Raw genomic sequence first — 25590 nt, 5'->3', positions numbered from 1 at the left:
GATAATACTGGTATCAAACATTTGCTGCATCATCCTCGCTCACATTTCTTATTGTTTGTTTCCTTGTATTCATATTCCAGATACGGATGAGTGTGCTCTTTCTCCCAAGCCCTGTAACTTCCTGTGTAAAAACACAGAGGGCAGCTACCTCTGCTCCTGCCCCAGAGGATACAGCCTGCAGCCAGATGGAAAGACCTGCAAAGGTAAGTGGACTGGGTTATTACTCCATAAAAACCATGAGGTGCTTCTTAATGATCTTTTTAATAGTTAGCTATCTTAGTAATTAACACACCAGCAGTCTGGGTTCTGTTTACTACTCCACTAAAGGGATGAGTATAATCATAATTATCATTTGTATGTTACAATTGAAACATTGCTCTCATACCATTTGTATGAACAAGCTTCATGGCTTTGATGCTTCATTCGTGTATGTTATTTGCTTTTAATGTTCTTTCTTCTCTCCCTTTAAGATCTGGATGAGTGTTCAACCAAGCAGCATAACTGCCAGTTCCTCTGTGTCAACACCATTGGAGGCTTCACCTGCAAGTGTCCTCCTGGCTTCACCCAGCACCAGACTGCCTGCATTGGTGAGTACATGACTGGAGAAGAGCAGTGTTATCCTGCATCCAAATAAGCTTTGCATTAAGTGAGGTAGATTGAGGAAATTAAAGGAGAATTACAGGTGATATTTGTCTAAAAAGAACAAAAAAGGTAGTTTTAATGAAAATAAATTCTTAGTGATGTATTTCTTCTCTCTTTGCAGATAACAACGAGTGTACAGGTCAGAGCAGTGTGTGTGGTTCACAGGCCTCTTGTGTCAACACACCTGGTAGCTTCAACTGTGAATGCTCTAAAGGTTTCTCCTTGGACACCACAGGACTGGAGTGTGAAGGTAAGCAGACCCCCTCAAATTCGGTTAGATATAGTTAAGAGAGTCACATATCTGTGTCACACTGTAAAATGGAACGTGAATGTGCTGAGAATAAGAAATTGAGCAGTCTGTATGTTCATTTTTCTTAGATGTGGATGAGTGTAGCAGTAACCACCGCTGCCAGCACGGCTGTCAGAACATGCTGGGAGGTTTCCGCTGCGGCTGTCCTCAGGGCTACGTGCAGCACTACCAGTGGAACCAGTGTGTGGGTGAGTTACAGTGACTGAGAGTGTGTGAGTTTCTCATCATGACAGTAATGAACATGAAGGCACCAGTGGTGGTAGGACAGAGAGCCTGCAAAGTTCATTAAGGTCATGTGTCATTTTCAAATTATTTTAAGGCTGCAACAATACAGTATGTTTATCTGTAGTGTAAACAGAAGTATGGTAGGAATTGATCCAAGCAAACCTCTGATCATGTTTCTCCTCAAATTGTAAGCATCAAGTGATTGAGGAAACTTCCTTATTACTTTCATCATCGTCATCATCACAATGATAAATAATTTGTATGTGAAAATAAATCAATAGTCCTGAAGTATCAAGTAGGATAAAAGTATAAAGACCAATTGTTTCATAAGTTTAAGAAGCCCTTTCTCCTTAAATAAGATGACACATACAAGATGTGACAGTATTGCTACATGCAAAACAAATGTTACTTACCATGTATCATCTTTTAACACACTCGCCTACTTGTGCTCTGTCTGAACCTTCTTTTCTTTTCCCTGCAGATGAGAATGAGTGTCAGGCAGGAACAATGTGTGGCTCTGCTTCCTGCTACAACACACTGGGCAGCTACAAGTGTGTGTGTCCCTCTGGCTTTGACTTTGAGCAGAGTGCTGGTGGCTGCCAAGATGTGAATGAGTGCTCTGTGGGCAACAACCCCTGTATCTACGGCTGTTCCAACACGGACGGAGGCTACCTGTGTGGCTGTCCTGGAGGTTTCTACAGAGCTGGACAGGGGTAAGGGAACACAAATTAGAGTTTCATTTCAGAAACTGGCATGTATCAAGTGAGATAAGGATCTTGCTTGAAAGTTGCTTTCGACCAGAAAAAAAAATTGTTAATTGTTGCCCATGAATTTGAACTTAACTGTCTTCTTTCTAACTCAACACACTGACCTGTCCTACTCTGACTGTTTTTTCTCCATCCAGTCACTGCATAACAGGGTCAGGTTTCCCAGGTCAGTTTGGTGGTGATGGTGAGGATGATGACAGTCTGTCTCCTGAGGCCTGCTACGAGTGTAAGATCAATGGAGGAGGAAAGAAAGGACGACACAAGCGCAATGCTGATGAAAATGACCTCAACCAGGTACATGTGTAAACAAACTGCTTCTCAATGCTTGTCTCAGTTCCTGTCAGTTTCAGGATCGAGACTGGTTCACTTTTGATCATTGTAGGAAATGTGGTGTGTTCAGATGTAAGAAAACTAGTTGAGGTCTGTGCTTAAATGTGTGAAGTGTCTCATGCTTGACCTCTATTTCGACATCTATTTAGGAACCAGCAGTGAGTATGGCCAGTGTGGACACCCTCACCGCCATCCCCATGAACCTTTCTCTGGCCTCACTGCTCAACAAGGAGCCTCTACTAGAGCTTCTGCCCGCCCTGCAGCCCCTGGAGCACCACGTACGCTACGTCATCACCCATGGCAACGCTAATGAACACTTCCGTTTACTGGAACGACGTGATGGAAAGAGCGTGCTCCGGCTTGGCAAGAAGCCGCCTGCACCGGGATCCTACCGGCTGGATATCGCCAGCCTGCCGCTGTTTGGGCCCCGAAGACTACACCAGATGGAGGAGAAGCATGACAGTGACTACCTACAAGGGGAAATAGGAGACGCCCTGCGCATCAAGCTCCACATCCACCTGCACTGAGCTCCGAGTGCGCTCACAACCCTGCCCTGGACTGATTCCTAAAGCCTCTGACCCTTGAGTTTTAACCTTCCCTTTTATCCAATAACTCCTCCCCTTCCAGCGCCCCCGGAGGACCATCCCTACCAACAGGGGGTAATCAAGGGCTATGAAAGACTGAGTCAATCAGCCCAACTCTACCACCACTTTGTTACTGTTTATGTTATTATATGTTCATGTTTTGTTTGTTTTTTTACCCTGACTACACATCCTCTTGCGCCCCTCCTCTCCTACCTGAACCAGCACTCATCTCTCTACTGTGAGATCCAGTGGAGGAGGATGGCAGAGAGGTGTCTAGTGCTTGGACCACATCCTCCTCATACATCATATCTCACAATCAAGCAGACAGATGGCACACAAGTCCATGAAGCACTTTTGTAGACAAGCAAAACATGAAATTACACACAACAGGTGTTTTATTGGAAAAAGAAAAGTGCTGAGAGTGGCCAAAACTGTCTCTATGCATGCACTGTAGTCTTTGAATAATAATACAGAAACCATAATTTTCTTTAGTACTGTAAAGAAGTTATATCACACTTACACACAAGATGCTGTCATGGTGGTCTAAGGACTCTCTCACCTCTCTGTGATCTTAGTAAAAAATCACAACACTGGGGAACAAGGTCTGTCACGTCTGCCCCTCTCAGTATTGTAGTGTGTCATTTAATGTATTCGTGCTGTTTGAGAAATGTTAACACGAAGGACTGCAACATTTACACAGCATTTCAGGTTCTTTAGTCCATAGTGGTCTGTTTTATAGCTGGATGCCAACCAATTTTCAGACAAAAAACAGCAAGCTGTTTTCTGCTCTGATGTGACTGACTTTTGTCCTGCTTGCGGGCAGGGATTAGCGTGTTTGCGTGTGTGTGCTGTCATGTTTGGTTACCTCAGTACTTCTCACCAAGTGTGGACACCATGCTGTGATGCTGACTTAAAAACAAAAGAGGGTGCTATAGTCCCTCAGCATCCATCATGAGCCGGGAATACACCAGGTAGTAGCTCGTAGACTTTAAAGAAGATAAGATCGGGTCACATTTGTATTTATCCTTTAGGGATTAAGACTTCAGGTCCACTGATTCTGGACCTGAGAGCCAGCTTTTCATGAAGCCCAAAGTCTTTTTCTCATGTTGGCTGTCAGAGGCTTTAAACTTTAAACTCCTGGTTCTGCAGTTTTACTCCACACTGCTTAAGATAAATGCTTTAGGAGAATAGAGATATAACCAACAACTGGCATTGGGAGGCCAAACTAGACAATAAGAATAAGCTGACTTTATCTGACTTCTTTGACTTTACCGTGAGCTTGAAGTCTGAGGTATGAGCCTCGTTTACAACACAAAGAGACACATAACTGAATGAAGTAACAGTCTCAAAGGTACATGACATGTTAACGTTAACTAAGCTGTAACTAAAGGTAGTACATCACAGTGTTAAGGCACACACAAGTGAACACGAAACCTCACAAAAAACAAATGTCTGTCAGGTCATCTTTCATTTCTCATGATTTTTTTTTCTCTCAAAGAGAAAAAAGGTGCTAGATAATACCATCTCTTACGCTGTACAAAGAAAGTGCAGTCTTGAATCTGGATTGCAAAAGTGACTTTTTTTTTTTTTTTTTTTTGCTAGGTTTTATTGTTGTTGTGTTTGTCTGTCTTTTGTATTGTCTCAGTGCTGAAAAAACAATATTATCAAACTTGCTTCTTGAAAATTAAATTGTATATTTTTAAGTGAAATGTAGATGTTTTTTTTATGTCAAGGCTGCCAAAACAAATACTCACAGTAAAACCAAGATTGAAGGCCTTTAGTGCTGTTGACTTTGTTTTGTTGAGAAAAAAAGAAAGAAAATCAAAAAAGGCATCGTTTTTGTTGATCACTGACTGTACTGTTCGTTTGAAACCACTGTTCACCAGTCAAATCAGCTATTAGTGAAAGAAACGGATCATTAACATTCCCATCGTCTATTATTTCAACATAGGGAAGCTTACACTGTCTGTACAATGCTGCAAGCATTGATGCAAACTTGACTATCTCCAGCTAGATCAATGGTGCTAAACGATAATAATTTTCTCTGAACATTCAAGGTTGCCGTACTGTCTCATAGCCTAGGCAATGTTTATAATACATAACCATTTTTCTAACCTGGGAACCTTTGTATACTTTGTATCTTTATTGTCAGTTTGTAATTTTTCTTTTATTTTCCACTATGTTTTTTTTTTTTTTTTAAAAAAAAAAAGGTAGTGTGTTGCGTGTGCTTACTGTATCTCAGCTTCAGTGTTAAACTTGAATACTGTCGTCATCATCTGCTTGCATTGAAATATCGTGTGCCATATAACTCAGAAAACAAGGAGCCTGAAGTTTCAGTTCAGATGTTCATCAAAAGAGTCTAACTGAAAACTGAAATGACAATCATCCTGTCACGCCACACCGATTAGCTGAGGATCAATAAATCAATCAGCCGTCATAGAATACCTTTTAATATCCTGAATGATCATCATCGTTGTGCAAAGACAAAAACCAAAGATTTATGACACCAAATGGCAGTTTGTAAAATTAGAGTGATTCACATAGTATTGTAAACTTTTGTCCAGTGACATAAATGGCAATAAAGTATTGTGGGTTATATTTTTAAGTCTTGTGTCCTGCATTTTTCTTTTAGGCTTGTGTGTCTGAGGCTAACAAAACTGACACAAGAGGACTATTAAGTAGTAATCATTTTATTTAATTTCCGACATGAATTACGTGGACCTTCCACACGGTCCAGCTATCAGTGGAAATCAGGAAGAGTAATTAAAGAAGAAGAATTCTTTTTATTGTCACTGATTCAACCCAGTGTATCAAAAACAAAGCAGACAGTCAGAAAAATATGTAATTACAAAACAGGAAAAAGCAAAGCTACCTGCTTTGCCTCCTTCTAAGATGTGGCTGCATGACTACCTAAAAAATCCACAGTCTAAAGATTGATACAGTAAGAGGAAGGACAGAAAGATAGCAAAAAGGAGACTCCCAAACTTGAGTCAAGAATAGAAAAATAAAGCCTTCTTTTGCCTAAAGGTTGCTGTTTGCTTCATCACCACACTTGGCAGGCTGACTAAAGCAAAGGAAACAACCAATTAACATAAACCCTACTTGCAGTAATAAGATATATATATATATATATACATACATATATATATATATATATATATATGTATATATATATATATATACACACATATATATAGTTTCAATATGGCTTCTCAGTTATAGACACTAACACACAAAACATACACTGACAAGATTTCATGGAGACACAAACTACTTGTTGGGCCTTAGAAAGCATCTGAAACTGCAGTGCTGCTCGAGGATCAGTGTCTGAAATTAGAATCAGCACAAAAAATGTGAGGATTTGTGCTCCTTGATCAGCACTTAACACTTGGATGCTTTATAATGGACCTTAATTCATTAAAGGGGCATCTGCTTAAGCGTAAACTCCACCAGTTTTGCCTGTGTTTTAGTGCTCTCGTTTCAAAAAATGTAGCTTTGAGGTTATAAACTATATTGTGAGTGAAAGTGGTGTTCTCAGCATTAAGCTGTATTGTAATACTGACAAGCCCTAAAGTGAGGTTGTGAGACGTAGTAGCATGTTAGACTAGTACAGTAGGTCAGGTTAAGGCAGCTGTGCAGCTAAATTATTTCTGTCCTTCATGGTCCAACATCTGGGTCTGGATGAGTGTTTGGCTTGCAGTGATTCCAGTGGCATGTGTGCCTCTTGTTGAACCAGACTTGACATGGTAACATTGGGTTGTGTAGCCTCATATTTACACCAGTACACAGTCTGAAATACAGTGATATGAAACCAGGCTTACACCAACATCAGAAAAAAATCCCCTCCTTGAGTGCATTCACAATATTATGCGTTGTAACTGTCCAAGTCCACATCTAAATGAGTCAACACTCTTAAAGATCCTGTCTGTGTGCAATGAAACATCCCCCTTTCCACACCTTCTTGACATGTTACCCTACACCAGTGCATAATCAAACTGACCCCTCTCCAACCCCTCCTTGTGGTCAGTCCAGGATGATGCAGGCATGCGGCTGTAGGGGTCCAGCAGGATCCTGAAGCACCTGACCAGCAGGAAGACCAGGAAGAGCATAAGGAGGCCTACGAAGGCCAAGGCGGTGCGCTGCTCATTGTCCACCCCAACCAAGGCCAGAGGGGGGCTGCTGCTGCCACCACCAGGGCTGCCGGGGAGGGAGGAGCTGGCTGGGGACAGCAGCAACTCGTAGTCAAGTGTGGGCACATCGTTCATCCTCCACGGGGCCCGAAGGCAGGGCTTACACACTGACTGGATGGTTGGTGTGTTGGGAGGAGGTGCGGAGAAGGAAGGGAAGGTGTTCATGAGGGGCGGCGCAGGGGGCAAAACTGGAGATTTGGGGTTTGATTACAAGTTTAATAAGAAGGCGGCTTTAAAGCTTTATATTGTAGACCCTGTTTATTGGGTGAAGGACATGAAGCCTAAACAGGAAGTTAGGTAGCAGGTGAGTAACAAGTGGGAACACTGCAGAGCAATCTCCTGTTCTGTATTTGTGTAAGATGTGTGTGTGTTCTGATCACGGCAGAACTTGCGCACACATTTTTGCTCTACTGACCAGTTTCTTTTGTCAAATCTAGGTCAGTCAAAGTGACATGACCCAGACAGCCCTGACCCTAATATGATCTGACAATGTGACAGACACATGCATACGAGCACACACACTTTTCAATTAATATGGACTTCTTTTCTATTTGAGTGACCACCCTCAGGCGGTAATATTTTTAGGGTATATATCAGGGCCACTCTGCCACATCAGCTCTTATTTTCACTCTCAATCAGAGCAGACAGGACGTGACACCGCCTCCTGCTAATGCAAACACACAAACACAGGTCCGATCACAACCAAGGTCAGTGTTATCAATGGGAGTTAATAGTGTACAGATGGACTTACAACACTCAATTGGGTATAGCTGAGCTGCAGGGACCAGCTATGTGTTTGTGTGTGCACTTCTGCCTGGACGTATTCATGTGTGTGTGTTTGCGTGTGGCTCATTAGATCAAGAGGTCAGTGGATCGATGGCCCTGAATATAAAACAGTGCATCACCTTTGCTGACGTTGCCTGCTAGATGCAAAGTTCTCCTTTCATCAGGCTAGTTGAGCGTGATAAGTGGGTCAGAGCTGTCAAGAGTTCAAATATGTCCCTTTCACAATTTCCTTTGGGATGATCTCTTCAAAAACTGCCTCTCTTGACAAGCAGTAAAGCAACAAGAGGTAGAGATGGGACGGTTCTGAGAGGGTGAGTCAGATATGTTAAGGTGTCAGTCATAAATGAAAAGTGACTTCATCCAGTGCAGTCTTCAGTCTATGGGGCTGTCCCAACAGTCCTCAGCAGACATGACAGAAGGATGTTAACGGACTTTGTGTCATCAGATGTTCCTGGTCAAGCTGAGCAATCCAATCAACTCTCCATCTGAAAGAAAAAGAGGCACCTGGTTAAAAAAAGCAATGAAATCTAACTAGTAAAGCTGTAATGAGGAAATTTAATTTGCACAATATAACTTCAGTACACAGTCAAACCCCTTAAAATAAAACTACAGGAACTACACACCTTTCCTATTAGGATAACTCTCTCTAATGTGGACCATAAGGAGAAGATTAAGTCACTCCGTCCTCATTTCATCATAAGGCGCGATTATTACAACCCTCTGCTCAATAAGTAACAGTGACAGTGACATTAGCCATCTGTGGAGAGAACACAGCACCAGCATCCCCTGTAATGACACTCAATTAGTAAGCTGATTATGGTGTCATTACAGCCACATTAGCAGTAATGAATGCATGATTATAAACACTGATAGGGCATTACATCACCCTCGTTTGTCAGTGCACTGTTACAGTTCGCCATTTATTATCTTGCTGACCAGCGTCATTCATTCACTCACATGATGGAAGGAAAGACAAAGTGATGTGGAGCCTCATTAATAATCTAAAATCACATCTCCTGTGTCAGACCAGGTTTCAAATCTTTGAGGAAATGTGATACGCAAACCATTTTTACCTCTGAATAGAGTGGTGACTGAGCTATTTGCTTAGACAAACGTGACAGTGTGCGTGTGTGTGTGTGTGTGTGTGGAGAGAGATGCTTAAAAGAGACAAAGGTAAGAGGATGCCTCAAGAGAGAGGGAGAACAGGAAGAGACATTAATAATACGTGCTTTTAAATTATAGGTTAATGCATTAGGAGGGGAGAGTGTATAGAGGTGCAGAGATTAAATAAGATTTGAATTTATAGTAATTAAACTATAGTGACTTTGTTATTGTTCTCATGGATAGAGGAGCACAGAGTGGCTAGACGTATCAAGATAAAAATAGGAACAGAAAATGGACAAAACAGAGGATGATGAAGATGGAAATTATGAAGATTGATAGAGAAGATAAAGAGGGATGGAAAGAGCAGACGTTCCTGTGGTGAACGGGCAGCGGTACAGAGGAGAGGGGAGAGGTTTGCTGGCACAAACTGCTGTCACTGACTCTCCTCTGCATGACCATGGCAAAATGCCTTTTCCATACACTCTCTGTCCCTCCCTCCCTCTCTCTCTCTGTCGCTTTCAGATCAAAGGTTTTCTATCTCCTACTTCATCAGCCAGTGTCTCCAGGGGGCTGGCAGCAGGATGACACACCTGGGAGGTGGCACTTGCACTGTGAATGAATGTGCACTTCTGTGTGTGTACAAACAGACCTGCTGCTGCTGCTGTGTGTGTGTGTGTGTGTGTGTGTGTGTGTGTGTGTGTGTGTGTGTGTGTGTGGTCTGTCACAGGCTACTTTCAGGGACAAATTTCAGACTAAAGACCAGTTGATTGTGGACAGTTTGTCCAATTGGGGACAAAAGCTGTGTCCCCAATTTATAAAAAGCTGATTTTTGGGTCAGTGGTTAAGCTTAGGGTTAGGGTTAGGATAAGTCTCCAGGAAATGAATGCAAGTCTATGTAATGTCCCCAAAAATGACCTAGGACAATGTGTGTGTGTGTGTGTGTGTGTGTGTGTGTGTGTGTGTGTGTGTGTGTGTGTGTGTGTGTGTGTGTGTGTGTGTGCGTGCGTGTGTGTGTGTGTTCCAGTTTGTCTCTGCGTCTGACCAAAGTGAGTTGCAAAATCCAAAAATAGTTCCAAAAACCTTGAATCTCTTTTCAAGGACACTATTACGACTGACACACATCTGCAGCTCTTAGATCAGAAATGATTTCAGCTGTTATCAACTGATGTGAGCCTTTGATGTTGATACTGTTGATGTTTTGTCACCAAACTTGTTACTAAGACCAGATTTTTGGGCTTATTAGGTATATTTCTTTTTCAGCAGGTACTATATCACTATCCTTTGTTCAAGATAATCAAGGCCTGCGCAGAACTGATCTGAAATGGAAGAGTCAGCTCAGCGCTTAAGCAACCAGACCCCAAGACCCATGACTAGGGCTGGGTATTGATTGGTAATTGTTGATACTGCTGCCAATACAATACAATACAATAACCAATACCCTTTTTTAATTGAACAAAAAGTGCCAAACTTCTCAGTGCATCTATATGGGCTATGAGTATGGGTTAACGCCAGCAAACATACAAAACATTCACCTAAATAAAATGTGGTTAAAGACCCTGCACACTCACACAGGTGTGGCTAATTAGACTGATTAGGCTAATTAAACTTTTGGTCAAGTTGAATTAGGTGGTTTGTCTGGGTTAGAGCTTGGAGGAGTAAACATGCAGGTGTAAATAATAAAAATTAATGGTAGTTGAATTCCATTTAGTTGATTCAGTTTCAGGGTTTTGGTGTTGTTCATGCTGGCTCACTGCCCCGGCTTCGTGAGAGGAACAGAACAGAGCCATCGTTAATGATATTAGCAACACCTGTATTTCATGTCTGCTGTGAAAAAGGCTTATTATATGAGGTCACCAGCCTAAAATGACCAATAAGAATGATAAGGGTCTAACTTCTATCAGCCTGAGAGATGTCAGAGAAAACATCAATGTCAGAGAGATGTCAATCAAACACAGTCTGTACACAGCCACATAGCCCTCAGAAGAGGTCTGATCAGGCAACATAAGTGAAACACCTTTGTTGGTGATAATATCTTGTTTTGTTTGACCAACAATCCTAAACCCAAATACCACTATGATCACCGTCACTGCCATGTATGACAACGAAAAGAAACAGATCACATTTTTAGAAGCTGAAACCAGCAAAACAGGACAGATGGTCACTGCACAGGAAAAACTCTGCTGTAACATGTAAACACACAGGGATGCGGACAGCCAGTGTAATGCTGCCGTGAGACTGTCAACTACCCACTCACGCAAACACACAGGCATTAAACACACACACACACACACACACACACACACACACACTGGAAACAGAAGCCCAACATTGCTGACAAAAACCCCCACACTAGGATGATTTCCATTCGAATGTGGGAGGAGCGGCTAAAAGGTACAAACATAACCTGCTCATCTGATCCAATCCACCCTGTAATTATTTAGCGGCAGCTTTTCTCCATTATCTCTCACTAACTCGTCACTTAGAGAGAGGATGATAAATAGAATGAGAGAGAGCAGGGATGGACTTAAAGATGAGAAAGAGAAAGCATTTGTTCCCTGTGAAATAGTGGAATTGATCATATTATACAATAATGAGTGTACTAGTACTATTACATATAGTGTATTGATTAATGCAAGCAATGAACCAGAGTCATGAACAGCTATGAGATTTAAAAAAAACCCTGGGATTTCAAAGATACTGTATTTCCTGCCTTTGCAAAGTTACTGGTCAGACACTTCACTCATGGCCTCTCAGGGTGTGTGTGTGTGTGTGTGTGTGTGTGTGTGTGTGTGTGTGAATAAGTCATTGGGAGGTAGAGGGAGGACAGACAGAGATTGCTCAGCTTATTTTCCTCCTCGTTAAGTCTCGCTCCCACCATCACCCTCCATCATCCTCACACGCACGTACACACACACGCACATTCTGTCGTCCATAAGCCTCGTCTCGCTCGCTAGTTCTCGTCCACTCGTCCACATTTCTCCTCCAGGACACTTCCTCGAAGCACAGACGAGACCCCTGAGATGAAGGGAAGCGAAGCGGACACTCGTCAGTCTTCATCAAAAAGCCCTTAAATGGACACCACACACACACACACACACACACACACACACACACACACACACACACACACACACACACACAGAAGTATGCCAATGGTAACTTATTCACATTCAAAAACACAGCACACACAATGGCATGGACACACAGGTAGTCATGTACACACACACACACACACACACACACACAGCCTCACTGTCATCACTTCACCTCACAGAGCCATTGGTCAAGCTATCGTTGACAGAACTCATCAGGGTAAATGAAATGAAAAGAACTGAAAATAATTTAGTTACCTCTCAGGTGACCAGGGTTTCACCTTTTACCTACTCTATCCACCTCCCGTGATCTCTCTCTCACACACACCAACACACACACACACACACACACACACACACACACACACACACACACACACACAAAAACCTACAATCAGCTTCAGCGCATGGTTGAGAGCTCTCTCATGGGGCTCTCAAATGGTGGTGAGAGGCAAATGCTTGAAGCCAAGTAAAGGTTTTCTATTTAGGCTAATAGAAGTTCCAACTCATTATAATATTGATCATATCTGACATCAGAGTTTCATTTTGGCAAAAAGGGCAAATCTGCAGTGCTACATTCAATCAAGGTGCGATGGGAGGCTTTTCTCTTTTGCAGCCCTGTGCTGTGATTTAGAGGCACATTTTTATGTAATATTCAGTGCAGATTTCAGAACATTTCCAGAAATGTGACATTGTCTTCACCCCTCTACTTGTTTTGCTAGTTGTTTGGCTCTCTCTCTGTGGGTATTTGAGGGAGAGCATGAGGGACAATCACACAAATTTTTCATCCAAACAGAGCCAAGCATCATTGTTTCAGCGGGAGGACCACAGATCACCTTCAAGCCCACAGATAGCAAACCAAGCCAGCCCCCAAAAGGTTCAGTACAGAGACAGCCTTGATTTGTCCTTATTTATAGCCTGAGTAAAGCCATTCTCTAAAAGTAATTAGACTTTAGAAACAAAGAGAAAGGAGAGAGAAACAGAGAGAGAGAGCAAGTGGCAAGAGAGAGAGAAAGAGAGAGACGGTAAATGTTCCCAGTCTCGGCCGCAGCCTGCTGGGAATTGAATTAAACCTTTCCAATTTGCTGCTTATAAAGATAAAGTGGACCTGAAGAAAAGGCAAAGGGGAGCTGCATGAAGTCCACAAGCTCAGGTGGGTATCCCCCTTTTATATCACTTTAAAGGTAATGCTTTTTGAAATATACAAACATACAGCATACAGATGACCAACAGTGGGAGGCCCCTGTGAGAATGTATTGATACCATCCACCATTAAGCCTCATTGATACATTTGATTTTCTTTTTTGTGTGGTGATTTGTCTGTCTGCGTTCATTCGTCACCTTGCGGAGCTGACACCCTCAGTGTGTCTATTGCTAATGAGGACGATGGGAACCAGGTCACCTTGAGCTGTGTACAACAAAAAAAAAAAAACATTCTCCAAACATCAACCTTATCTAACTTAGACATGTGTAGCTTAACCTGCGGGTCACAGCACCTCAGCTATTTTTCTAAGTAGGGATTCACACATTTGTGCATTTGTATGCACGCGCACTCAAATTAACAGACCAAAACATAACCTTCTTACAGGTATTTTTAGCACCTAAGAGAGACAAAGTATCTGTGGAGTCATTTCTCTTTACACTTGGCTAACAGTTTAGCTCACGATCGGCCAGGTCCTCAGACAGCCCCCGTCATAATTAGGCTGGCAGACAGTCAGTAGCTACAGTAATGGTGATAAAGTTGGGCAATTAAATATTCTGCTGTTCCAACACAGCCAGCCATTCACCTCTGCGTACACACTTGGACAAGTACAAAAAGGATCTTATTTGTGTGTGAGAGACAGATATAAGACACACACACACAGAAGGAGAGCGCCCTGTTCTTTCACTGAGTGTACATGCAAATGAGAAGGCAGTGCTGTGAGAGTAGAAGGCACTCAAGACTGCTGACCTTTTAAAACCAAAAGGTACACAACAGAGAGGGCAATACATTTTGTATTAATGCATTCTCCAGGAACCCGTCCATTATCATAAACACGTGTACTGCTGCCCACTGCTCACTCCTCATCTGTTTGAACTATGGATCTTGCTGCAAGGCATCTGTAAATAGAAAAAGTGTCCGACTGCTGTAGGAAACCTTTCACATCAGCTCACAGAGAAACTTATATTGTGGTGAACCAGGAAAAATTAACAAGGGATGGAAATATAGAGGGAAAGACAAATGGAGTTGTACACAGATGAAGGAGCAAAGGGAAAGAGCAAGCCCTTTGTGATTCTCAACAGCAGCATGCAATTCCATCTTCGAAATTGCCTACAATCTATCATTTTATCACCAACCCAGATGAACACGCAGTCTATTTTCTCTATCAGCATATTTAAGGTTTTTCAAGGTCACTCCTGCATCAATATTCAAAGTATTAAAGATTCTAGATCAGTATTCATTTTGTATGAGACACACTTTCTGTTTTACCTAAATAAGTCTGATATTAATACAGCTGCTGAGCAGAAAGTCTCCCCTGACAGGGTCATCTGCTGTATGGTGGACTGCACGATTCTCCAAAAAAACGCCAAGCTGGATCAGATCTCCAGACATCAGGGAGGAGGGGGGAGGCTCCCTCCTATTTAGTCTCCAATCTGCTCCATCCTCTCCCCTGGTTGTTTGTGTCACTCTCCCTGACAGCCTGAAGCACCGGAGTGTCTGACCACCACCGGGGGAACGTTCTAAGGGAGTCGAACCTGTATATCAGTGGAGCAATGGGGATGGATTCTGGAGGTCCTGCTGCTGATTAGAACTATTAAAACTTGTAAAAACATTTCCTGCACTGGTCAGGAATACTGAGTGAATAGTGTGATAAAAAGTATAGGTGCAGAAAACTAATTTTCTGCAATGCATGACACCAACAGACAGACATAAAGATCTCGGGACTGGCTAAAATTAGGGTGCTCAGGGTTTAAAACTGAATATTTTGTAAATGTCAATGTCTTAAACTACATTCTTTAGGGTGTCTGGCAAACAAAATGCTGTATTGTATGCTTTCTGGTGCATATTTGTGATATGCAGGGCTATTAATGCTTTTAGTAAAATGTGTGTTAATGTGAAATTACAGCACTGTATTTTCATGAAAAATGTGGCTCAAGAACTGCAAAAAGATCCTTGCTAAAAAAGACCTAAACATAGAGGCAATACTGAAATCAATGGGCTCAAATATTAGCCTTGAGTGTTGATTTTCACTGACATTTACCTGCTTTGACATCTGTATTTCAATTTTTTATCAGAAGTTCTATAAATCTGAAGATTTCTCTCATTAGTGCAAATATTTTTTTTACATTCACAAACTTAATTTTTCATGCAAATGTATTTAACAGACTCACAAAACATGATATACAAACCATGAGTTTGAAATTATTTCATAAGCTCAAAAGACACTTATTTGAAACCTTATAATATCATATCTACTCCTCACTGGGTCTGCTCTGCCCTGCTCAATAAAGTGGGCATGTCACAGAAAATATGAACAGCCATAAAAATGTAATAAAAAAGACTAAATGCACACAGTCACCTATTTATGAATTTTATTTCACCCAGTCATGACTCTCACAGCTCTAAATCTGATTTTTTTTTCCTTGTTATGAAGCGACTCAGGGGCTTGCCTCAAAGGCGAGTGAGTCCTGAAACACATTTGTCGCTTCCAGCCATCTACCTTACTGATGCTGGCATGCTGACAGACAGCAAAAGAAACCACCTTTCTCTCCTCAGGCACCCCTTTCTCTCCTGTTCACCACCACCACAACCACCTCAATCAGCTGTCATTATTTCCATCAGTCCCTCATAACACTCACATCCTCCCACTTTCTCTCAAAATCCCCTCTGTCCCACCAGTCAGGGTGAATAACTGTCAGTCCAATTATGTCCACCTACATCCTATATTTAATTCACAAATCATACACATGAAATATTCACACAATGATGAGGATGAAGTGCTAGCAGGTCAGCAGTGAGTGGATATATGTGTGGATGAGTGAGTGAGTAGTATAGCAAATAAGAAAAAGTTTTTTTTTTAAAAAAAGAGAAGGGTAAGTTTTCTGTAAAGGACAATTCCATGTTAATTCAGGCTATAGAGAGAATAGAGAGACAGTATATGAGCCAGAGAGCAGCTGACATGGCCAATCCTATAGTTCACCTTGAAAGACCCCCTGCTGCTGTCAAAGCAACAATCATGGTGGCTAACAGCACAACACACCACCGGGAAAGAGCTGGTGGTGAGGTGAGAGGTGTTCAGATAAAAGATGAGATAAGACAAGACTAGCAGAAGGGAAGTAGAAGTAGAGAGGGAGGAAAAGTGGAGAGCAGAATGGTAATCCCTATGATTCATGTCTGCATTCAGACAGAGCAGAGGTCTGCGGCTACCCAGGGAGCACAGGAGGTCAAATGGCATCAATCAGATACATCTAGAAGCGGGATGAAGATGAAGAGGGGAGAGAAAGAAAAAAAAAAGATGAGATTCATAGAGAGGGGAAGTGGGAGGTGTGTGTCGGGTGGGAGGGGGTGGAGGGTACAATATGGAGATGTCAGCATTCTTAAAGTCAGAAGACAGCACTTTCCGTCCATCAGGCAGCCATTCTGTCAAGTCCACTGGGACAGAACAGAGCCTGTGCCAGCCAGTCAGCCTGCCCACGATGAAGGCCATATATATTACATGCCCTGCCCACACAACACTTGCTCAAAACTGAGGTGGCAAGGCTGAGAGTCAGCATTAAGAAATGTCTGAAACTTTGTTGCAGACGGTAAAAGGAAATGACCTGGGACGTCAGAGCAAGTATGAGCCAGGATGTAAAACAATGCTTTTCAGTCAGCGATGCAAAAAACACTTGTAACAGATGGCCAACACCCATGAGTCAGAAAGGACAATATCAGGGTGCAATGCAATGGCTGCAATAAATCTAGTCCTCCTTTTAAGAAAAAGAGGAGCCTTAAATACTCAACAATGGACGAGGATAAAATGCTGATTCTAACAGTGAAGCTGAAATAACTATGCTCAGCAGGGCGCTGCTGTCGGCTCTGATCCCCACTGACAAAAGAAGCCACCAGTTGGACTCCTAAGCACGGATTAAACACAGCAGAAAAGTCACCACAAAGACACGGACATATCACCTTGCTAAAGTGAAGGTAGTCTGTTCAGCTGATTTGATTACTGAGCTTACAGTAGGGTGAAGAGGGGGTGTGGGTCCTAAAGCCTTGCAGACCAGAAAAGGCAAAGCCAAACACATCTACGACAGAAGAAAGGAAAGCTTATCTATCTTTACTTCATGGTCCATCAGCAGATTTCATTCCAATAAGTGAATTGGCCTTACCTCTTTCCTTCTTCTAGTATTTCCAGAGTTAATAGACCCGTGCTGAGAGCTACCGTGGAGTCTATATCTGAGCTGAGATGGAGCAGAGAGACAATAACTCCTGGGCCCTGTGTCAGTTATCAAAGGGCTATAGATTATGGGGAAGATGAATATTTGATGTGCAATGTTCACCAGGAAATCAAAACTGCTACGTCTTGGAGGATCGCCTCAATCTTACTTGTCAAGGTTGAGGACCCGTGATGACTCTGCTACGTCTCCTCTCTACTGAGACACGAGTCATTTTCCTGCTGGTAGTCAGGTTTTGTGTTCTCGTGGTGGCTCTTTATGTTACAGCAAATAGGTTGTTTATGACCCTATGTGTTATGTTGCCACATTATATACAGCCAAAATTGAATCACGCTCAGTGTGACATTGCTATTATTTCAGGGGCAATATACTGTAGTATCACAAAATGTACAGGTGATTTCTCCAGTGCCATATTTGTTCTATGGCTCCACTTGAAAGAGTCATTTCAGAACTGAACTGTACCATAAAACGAAATTTAAATTGTGGCTACCAGAACAACGCAGCAAAGACACTTTACTTCTTCACTCGGCTGCTTTCAAACGAGGCCTGAACAATGTAATAAAGCAGCCACCTTGGTGAGCGATAGAGAATAAATGACATAAGATATCAAAGCTAATAACAGAGATTGGCAGTGACACAGTGAGACAGCTGTGTGGTGGAGAACCTGATTCACTAATGTGCTCCATGTAATACTGTATATCCTGGCAGGGCGTTAGGAGGGCTTTGTGGGTAAACCCACCTGGGTTTTCTCTTTCCTCTCCATCCCTCCTCTCATTACAAGTCATTACATGATGACACTGACTCCTTCCTGCTGATCAGTATTACCATGCGTGCAGTGTATTTATCAGAAGTGGTAAACTGAGAGTGGTCAATAAAACAAAGTAGCTACAGACTGCTGCAGTAGTTCCCAGCCTTTTTTGGTCAGACATATCCGAACAGCCCAGTCCGATGAACTCAAGTAACCCTTCATCAACACCACCATTTATATTCCAAATGTGTTGATTTGAATTAATTTCAAACTGGATGTTATTTAACTATTAATCATATGAAAGTGGATATAATAGTGGATGTTACAATATTTTCATACAATTGACTTGTCAATGTTTAGTGCGGTTTGGTCAAGTTTGCATTCGTGCTACAACCACATAGTGTGGCAAAAGCTCAATGTTCCAACCATTTATCCATTATTTTTAGCTAATTATTTCATCTCTTCTGCTGCTAGTTTTCACGCTCTCTTGATTACAATAATACCTAAATTAATTGTTATAGCTGACTCAATATGTGGATGTATTTTTTAAGTCAAATCATTAATTCAATTTTTCAAATTAGTTGAGCTACTCTGCAATCTCTCCATGTATCCCCTGGCAACAGCAGAAGTCCCTCCTGGGGTGCAAGTACCCCTAGTTGGGAATCAGTGGACTACTGTATGTTCTCATTCTCATAACCCCATAATGTACAGCTTCCCTCGTTTGTTTCACCACTGCCTGACAGTGTCACATATACAGTATGTTGTGTATCGGCTTGTTTCAACTCTTGCTTTTGATTAAAGCATTAAAGGTTTTGATGTTTACACAGAGTGAAAAAATAAAACCCAAGATAATCTCCCAAAATAGAGATATTCAAAATGTTTGAGCATCATTTAAGACACATTTCTCCAAAATTCAGCCTGACATGTTTGGTATCTTTGGAAACTTTAGTTTAGTTTAGAATAAGGTTCTGTAGATTTGAACAATGTTGCAATGCACAGCATGCATTTGTAATGAGATGGTGACAACCACAGGGTTACTGCTTGTTGTGGGGTTTTACAGTAAGACACCAACATTTCAAAAATGTGGGCAAAAAAACCCCCAAAATAAATAAATACTCATGAACATGAGAACAGTGTGCAGCTACTTTACCTCACTGAAATTTTTCCTTCAGTAGAATATTGCATATAATTGGGTGCGTATTCTTATTACTTCTCACTTCAGATTAAAGCATTGTCCAGCTCTCCGCTGGGGTATCCCTTACATTTTAATCTGCAAGCTCGAACTGGTTCTAGAGAAGCACTGGACCTCTGTCCCCTGATCAATGACCTCCACCAGACTCCAGATACCAAAACTCAGATTACTCATTACTGTTAACAAGACATGGTAAATTATTCAACAGTTGTCACTGTAACATGACACAATACGGATGGAAGAAGCCAGGAAACGTTGTGGTGCATCCAACGCCTGGCACAGATTTCAGATAGCCTGTGAGAGAAATGTGGTGTAGGATGGGCCAAAGCCCACACCTCCCTAGCCAGGAACTGGATCATATTACACAATAACAGATAGGACTCTGATAGGAGTCTATTGGAACAGAGTATAATACAACGACCACACAGTGGTTTAGTCTTTCTTATCATCATCACTTGCAAACCTGAAAGAGCAAATGATATTCAAAATACATTATGAAGGAAAAATGAGATTTTTACTCTGAGTGACAGTTCTAAATTAAATTCACTTGGGTACTGCAAGCTGTTTAGGATGTATGCATCTGTGCTATCCTAATAACCTATGGGGGGGGGGGGGGGTTCAGGTGAAAAGAAAAACACGCTATCTCAGCATGATAATTCAATCCACATCTCCTGAAGGTGCCTTGCTTGGGGCTAAAGGGGAAGACGAATTCTGTCTTGCCACAAAAGCATTGTCATAGTAATTTCATGGTACATTGGTCCATGATGTGGTAACCCAGTGGTTTTGTGGTTTCAAATAAATCAAAGTAATCAAGTTTGGTAAAACACATTTCAATAACCTTGACATATAGTGTTATTCTCGACTGAAATCTGATGTCATCTCCTTAAATGGAGACAAATCAACATTTTGTTATTATAGCAATTAAGTCAGTTTTATGTCAAATTGTGTCTTGTTTTGGTAAAAAGATTGACCTGGCATTTTGTGTATTTGGACTTTTAGGTTTGCCTCATTAAACTCCCATCTTTAGAGTCCAAAACAACAGAGGCATTTAATGCTGCTCTTTGGCAGTAGGACTGTTGTGATCAGCTAATAGTGGTTTGGCACTAAGTTAAACCGACAGCAGACTGGTTTGGACCAAGCTGCAGATACATACATCTGTAGCAAGGATAACTTATAAAGTTGAACACAAAGTAAGCCTACCTACATATTAGAATTGACGACGAAGCTTTAAATTTATCAATACAGCATCTTATATAGCACTAAAATACATGCCAAGTCATAGTCTACAGTGTTTCGCATCACAATTTCTTACAGATGATGCCCGATACGGATTTATCTAGCTTTTCTTGTGCTGATTTTTTTTAACGCAATAATTATAAGCAGTCTGTTTGAAAATATCACCACAAACCTGATTCCGTATAAGGTTGCCGGTGTGTCCGCTGTGTCCTGAACAGCTTCAGCCTCAAACTTTATGATGCGCTCGGCTCCCCTCTTCCTCCTCTGCTGCTGCTGCTGCTGAGCGTCGCTGTGCGCGCAGACACTATGGAAGCAGGCAGAAACTCTTAAAGCTCCCCACCCACTCCCGCCTCCCCCAGAGCACACAGCCAATCACAATAATAGCCTGACACAATAAAATATACATAACTCATACACAACTCAACTGCTTATATTCATAAAAGAAACACCTGCGCGTTGTTCAGATGGACAGCAACTTCAGGGATCGTTCGGTATATTTAGTAGGATATTTAACTCAATTAACTTCCGGTAGGATTATTACTGCATTTGAATGCTGTCCTGCCTTTAAACTCACTATTGTGCGTCACATACACACCATCAACAGGGTACCATTAGCTGACATTTAATAGACCTAGTAGCATATATTAACTTACATAATAAGCACCCTTTATGTGCCTGAAATGTTTGTGCACACTTCAGCCCAGACCAGACCAGTGTACAATCCAAAAACTGCAGGGATTATTTATGCCTGTGCTGTGGGGAGAATAAAGGTCATTTGTCTGTGCCTCTTGGGAAAATGAATAAAATGTTAAATGTTATGTTTTATGCATTCTTCATACAAATGACCGTTCCGTTTTTCTTTTGTACTCAATCATTTTGTTCTTGACAGCAGCTTGTTTCCTCCTCCTCTGCTGCTTCCTTCAAAGTCCCTCTGCTGTGGGACCAATCCGAACAGCATGGAGCACCTTTAAACTGTTGCTCTGTTTGCAGTTTATCAAATGGAAAACTTTTCTCAGACTTCTAAATTAAAATCTGATGCAAGAACAGGCTGAAGCCAACAGCTACATGCAAATTGTTAATTCAATTTAGCCACATGATTTCCAGATTATAGTCATTTTTTAGTGGTGCTAAATGTAGCCAGTGCAGGTCAGTCAAAAGTCAGAATGCCTCCAGCAGGTCAGTGAACTCATTCCTCCTTTATGAACCACTCTGGTTGAGAGCAGATACACGAGAAACTCCTGAGAGTCTCAAATCAAGATGTAAACAGCACTCCTCATCTTCTCAGTTCTGCCACCACATTGGTCCACTCCAGCTCTTCCTTCCATGCACCTCATCCCCCCCATGCCTCTATCTTTTAAAGCCTCCCCAACCGCCCAACCTGCTCCATCCTCTTCCCGCTCTTCCAGTCTGAGGCTTCCCATGCGGGGGAACCAGTGGCATCTGTGCAGTCTGTACCACCTGCTGCCACCCATCCATCCCACTACCAGGTGCTACTGGTGCCAGCCTCGGGTACAGCGGGTCAGGGTTTGAGTGTTGCAGCAGGTGGGAGACAAGAGCAAGAAAGCAGTGGCAGACAGGTCCTGCGTGTGGAGAGACCTTAATTAGATTTATTGCTGTAGTTCTTTCAGTCCTCATAGTCTCACCTCCACTGTAGTTATGTAATTGATGTGGGAATTTGCCAACCTGCTTCCTGGAACTATTTTTTGCCAAGAAATAAGAGCTTATTTGATGCTCTGTTTTGGAAACATTTGTTCAGAGCAGATTAACGCCTCTTCTCCTCTTACCTAACTATTACCAAACCACTGCACCTATGACTCTAAAGGCGGAATCTGAAAGTGTGTTATGTAGGAAGCAAAACAAACCCAAGCTGAGGTTTAATGACTTTTTGAGATATTCTTCAACATTCTGTGCGTTCCCCCCATATATATCTCAACATTTTTTGAGCAGACGCCAACAAAATGCAGGAAGGACATGCTACTGAACAATGTCAGATATTCCCTGCTGATTCATCTCATGGTGGTGAGAGTGTGTGGGTTGACACAATGGAGTGTTCAAACCTTTGACAACCCAACTGGACATACATCTATTATCACTGTGCTAATTTTAATTAAAGCAATTTTCTCTCGGAACAAAATGGCAGCTTCACATTAGGGACTGAAAATATCCATGTATTTTAAAGTGTGTATAAGTGTGTGTGTGTGTGTGTCCATTCCCTGTGGAGTGGCTGCGTGGGTGTGCGCAAGTACATTACGAATGTGGAGTGTGTCACTTTCCCAGGTGTGTTTGTTCAAATGTGTGTGTTTGTGTAGGAGGCTGTGAATGGAGCTAGAGAGGCCAAATCTGGCATGTTGACTAGAATCTCCCCGCTTTGTAACCTGAAAGGGATATGTGTATAAATTTGTCTCCTGTATGCAAGTGAAATTTTTATTTATCCTGGTTTTGTATCTATGATTGTGTGTGTGTATCTGGGGTTGTGTGTGTGGGTGGAGGGGCAGGTGGCCATGACCAATCAATAAGCCTGATAATGAGATCTGAGGGGTGTCATTATGGTGGCCCCTCGGGCATGCAACGCCTCCTCTTCCGTAAAGGGCATCGTTGTCTCTTCTCCTCTGAGCGAACACGCACCTCATTAACCTTTTGTGCCAACACAACACCAACCAGACGCCATTTACTTTCCCCCAATATGTTCTGGTGTTTGTTCTCATGATTAAGCAAATAATCTGTTTTTTTCTTCTCACTTTGGAGGATATGCTGTAATTACTTAGATAGTCTCAAAATGTTCATCTGACTGTTTCCGAGATGTTTTCTTAGCAGCAGTATGAATATTTGTCATAACGTTGGCTGTTTGTGTGGTATAAAATGTAAATCGCTACAAGAGAAACATAATTTAATTTGCATATGCACCGGTTTGTGTGGAAAAAATGCTGTAAAATCTGTTAAAAAAGGGGATGTGTGTCGTGCTGACAGGCGAACATCAGAGCAGCGTGGGGCATAATTTTGACTGACAGCAGTAGAAATTACTTTCTGGAAATATCCCACAATAATGCAAGCATTTTGACCTACCATCTCACAAAAATAAACCTCACATCCTGTTTAGAATTACAGAGGAAACTCAATTAGGCATTACATCATATATAGACATGTTTTTTACAGTAAGTCAACTGGGAGGCTTAGATGACAAAGTATGTTTGAGGAGGGTTTTCATGCCAAGCGTGATTTTTATTTTTTCCCTCCCTAAAGCCAACTGTCCCACATGGCAGTAATCCCTCCCATGTTGAACACCAGCACATGGATTATCACAATAATATGCAGAAAAACCAGTGGCAGCTGTTTTCAAAGTGAAAGTGGGAAAAGTGAACAGGGTGTCTGAAAGTCATTAAAACCTCTGGGAATCAGAGCTGTTTTGTAGCCAATGACCTTCAGAGCCATGTCAGTTCCCCTGTGGTGTTTAGTGTGTGTGTTTGTGCGAGTGTGTGTGTGTGTGTGTGTGTGTGTGTGTGTGTGTGTGTGTATATGTGCGCTTCACTGTAGGGGTTTGGCTGATTGAGTAGCACAGAGAAACCTTGCTAAATTGAGTGTATAGAGACTGTCCTGTAACTAGAAGGACGTAGATTTGGTCCCCTTAACTAGTGTCCATTAACAACCATGTGTAGTACTAAAGTGCTGTTGGGCAGGATATTCAGCTGCTTCATGTTCATCAATTACAAGATGCTGAATAAGAACGTCAATTAAGTACACAAATATAAATTAAATTCAGCAGGGATGCTTTACTGGGTGAAACACAGTGCTGGATCAGCACATTTTGCCCACATGCACAGGCATATATTCCACACAAGGATTAGACATCAAATTACATGTAGCTATTAACATTACTAACGTGTCATTTGCAGAATAGTTCAATTTGCTGTTATTTGTAAATGTTTCATGTTTAAATCAGCAAGGATCAGCAGTTGAAAAAAACGTTTAAATGTGTGTGTGTGTATATGTGTGTGTCTTTGTGTGTCCTCTGCTGTCGGGGCTGGTGAGAGCAGAGGCCATGTCTCCCTTGGTGGTTTCGTACAGGCTGCAAGGGGGGTGGTCGCTGAAAAGGGTTTAATCGTTCCCTCTCAGTCCTGGTTATGGTGCAACATTCATCATACAGTTCCACAACTTCACCCTGGACCGCCCCAGTGCTACCACCATCATGAAAGCTCATACAGGCTCCCAGGCATACATGCACGCACACACCTCCACCACCTTTCAGTCCCAGACCACCTCCTCTTCACTGTTCCATACTTCATGGTCAATTTGATATCCTATTTTTGTTTAATTACTGGCCCAGTAGCTCCAAGACCTTAGCATGTGAAGTGATGGAAACATGACTGTGTGTGTGTATGTGCGTGTGAGGCAACAACAGAATAACCAAGCAACTGACATGTAAACATGACAGTTTGATGGTTTGATTATTAAAAGGAGGTTAGGCACAAAAACAGACCACTGTTAAGATGATATGTACTATGGGGTGTGTGTGTACCAGGTATTCCTCATGTTGTGGACACTTAAATCTGTTTACACAGTAACATGTGGAGACTCATCTCCCATTTGGGGTGAAAAAGCAAGTCCTCATAACATAAATCATCAATTTTAGGGTGAAGACTTGGTTTAAACCTATCGTAAGGTTATGGTTAGGGTTTGGGTAAGTCTCCAGGAAATTAATGTAAGTCAATATAATGTCATCTGAAGTGATGGAAACATGACTCTGTGTGTGTGTGTGTGTGTGTGTGTGTGTGTGTGTGTGAGAGTGAGTGAGTGTTTCCTGAACCAAGGTTGTGATTTTTGTGCACCACATAAAGTCATTGTTGTCCATTTTCTCAGTTTTTTTACTTTTCAAGAACTGTTGATCAATACCTTGAGGCTGTTTATTGCTCTCCATTTACCCATGATTGCATGATGGGAAAATGAGTTTTTAATGAGGCATTAGCTCAAC

General features: G+C 41.9%; 2 protein-coding genes across 4 annotated transcripts in view; one reads left to right on the top strand and one right to left on the bottom strand.

The window, feature by feature from the left end:
• The window catches only part of fbn2b (fibrillin 2b), a 73987-nt gene extending 68524 nt beyond the window's left edge, over nt 1-5463 (top strand). Inside the window, exons 59-65 of the mRNA XM_044361414.1 lie at nt 81-203; nt 471-587; nt 764-892; nt 1021-1140; nt 1659-1890; nt 2082-2238; nt 2424-5463. Coding sequence (XP_044217349.1) covers nt 81-203; nt 471-587; nt 764-892; nt 1021-1140; nt 1659-1890; nt 2082-2238; nt 2424-2801 — 1256 coding nt within the window. The 3' untranslated portion in view covers nt 2802-5463. The remainder of the gene's footprint in view (nt 1-80; nt 204-470; nt 588-763; nt 893-1020; nt 1141-1658; nt 1891-2081; nt 2239-2423) is intronic.
• LOC122988800 (cortexin-1-like) lies at nt 5015-20919 on the bottom strand. Of its 3 annotated transcripts, XM_044361418.1 has the most exons (3): nt 20797-20919; nt 11858-11953; nt 5015-8319 (listed from the first exon to the last, which is right to left on the bottom strand). In XM_044361418.1, exon 3 carries the CDS (start codon nt 7211-7213, stop codon nt 6833-6835), a length of 381 nt encoding a protein of 126 aa, XP_044217353.1. In that variant the 5' UTR covers nt 7214-8319; nt 11858-11953; nt 20797-20919; the 3' UTR covers nt 5015-6832. The 3 variants fall into 3 exon arrangements, with proteins under 3 accessions (XP_044217353.1, XP_044217352.1, XP_044217354.1); XM_044361417.1 differs by lacking the exon at nt 11858-11953; XM_044361419.1 differs by lacking the exons at nt 11858-11953; nt 20797-20919 and adding an exon at nt 8458-8612.
• Nucleotides 20920-25590: the final 4671 nt, after the last annotated feature.

Source organism: Thunnus albacares, chromosome 9 (genome assembly GCF_914725855.1).
Source record: "Thunnus albacares chromosome 9, fThuAlb1.1, whole genome shotgun sequence".
Lineage (NCBI taxonomy): Eukaryota > Metazoa > Chordata > Actinopteri > Scombriformes > Scombridae > Thunnus > Thunnus albacares.
The sequence above is the reverse complement of the archived record's forward strand: the minus strand, read 5'-3'. Positions and strand labels throughout refer to the sequence as shown.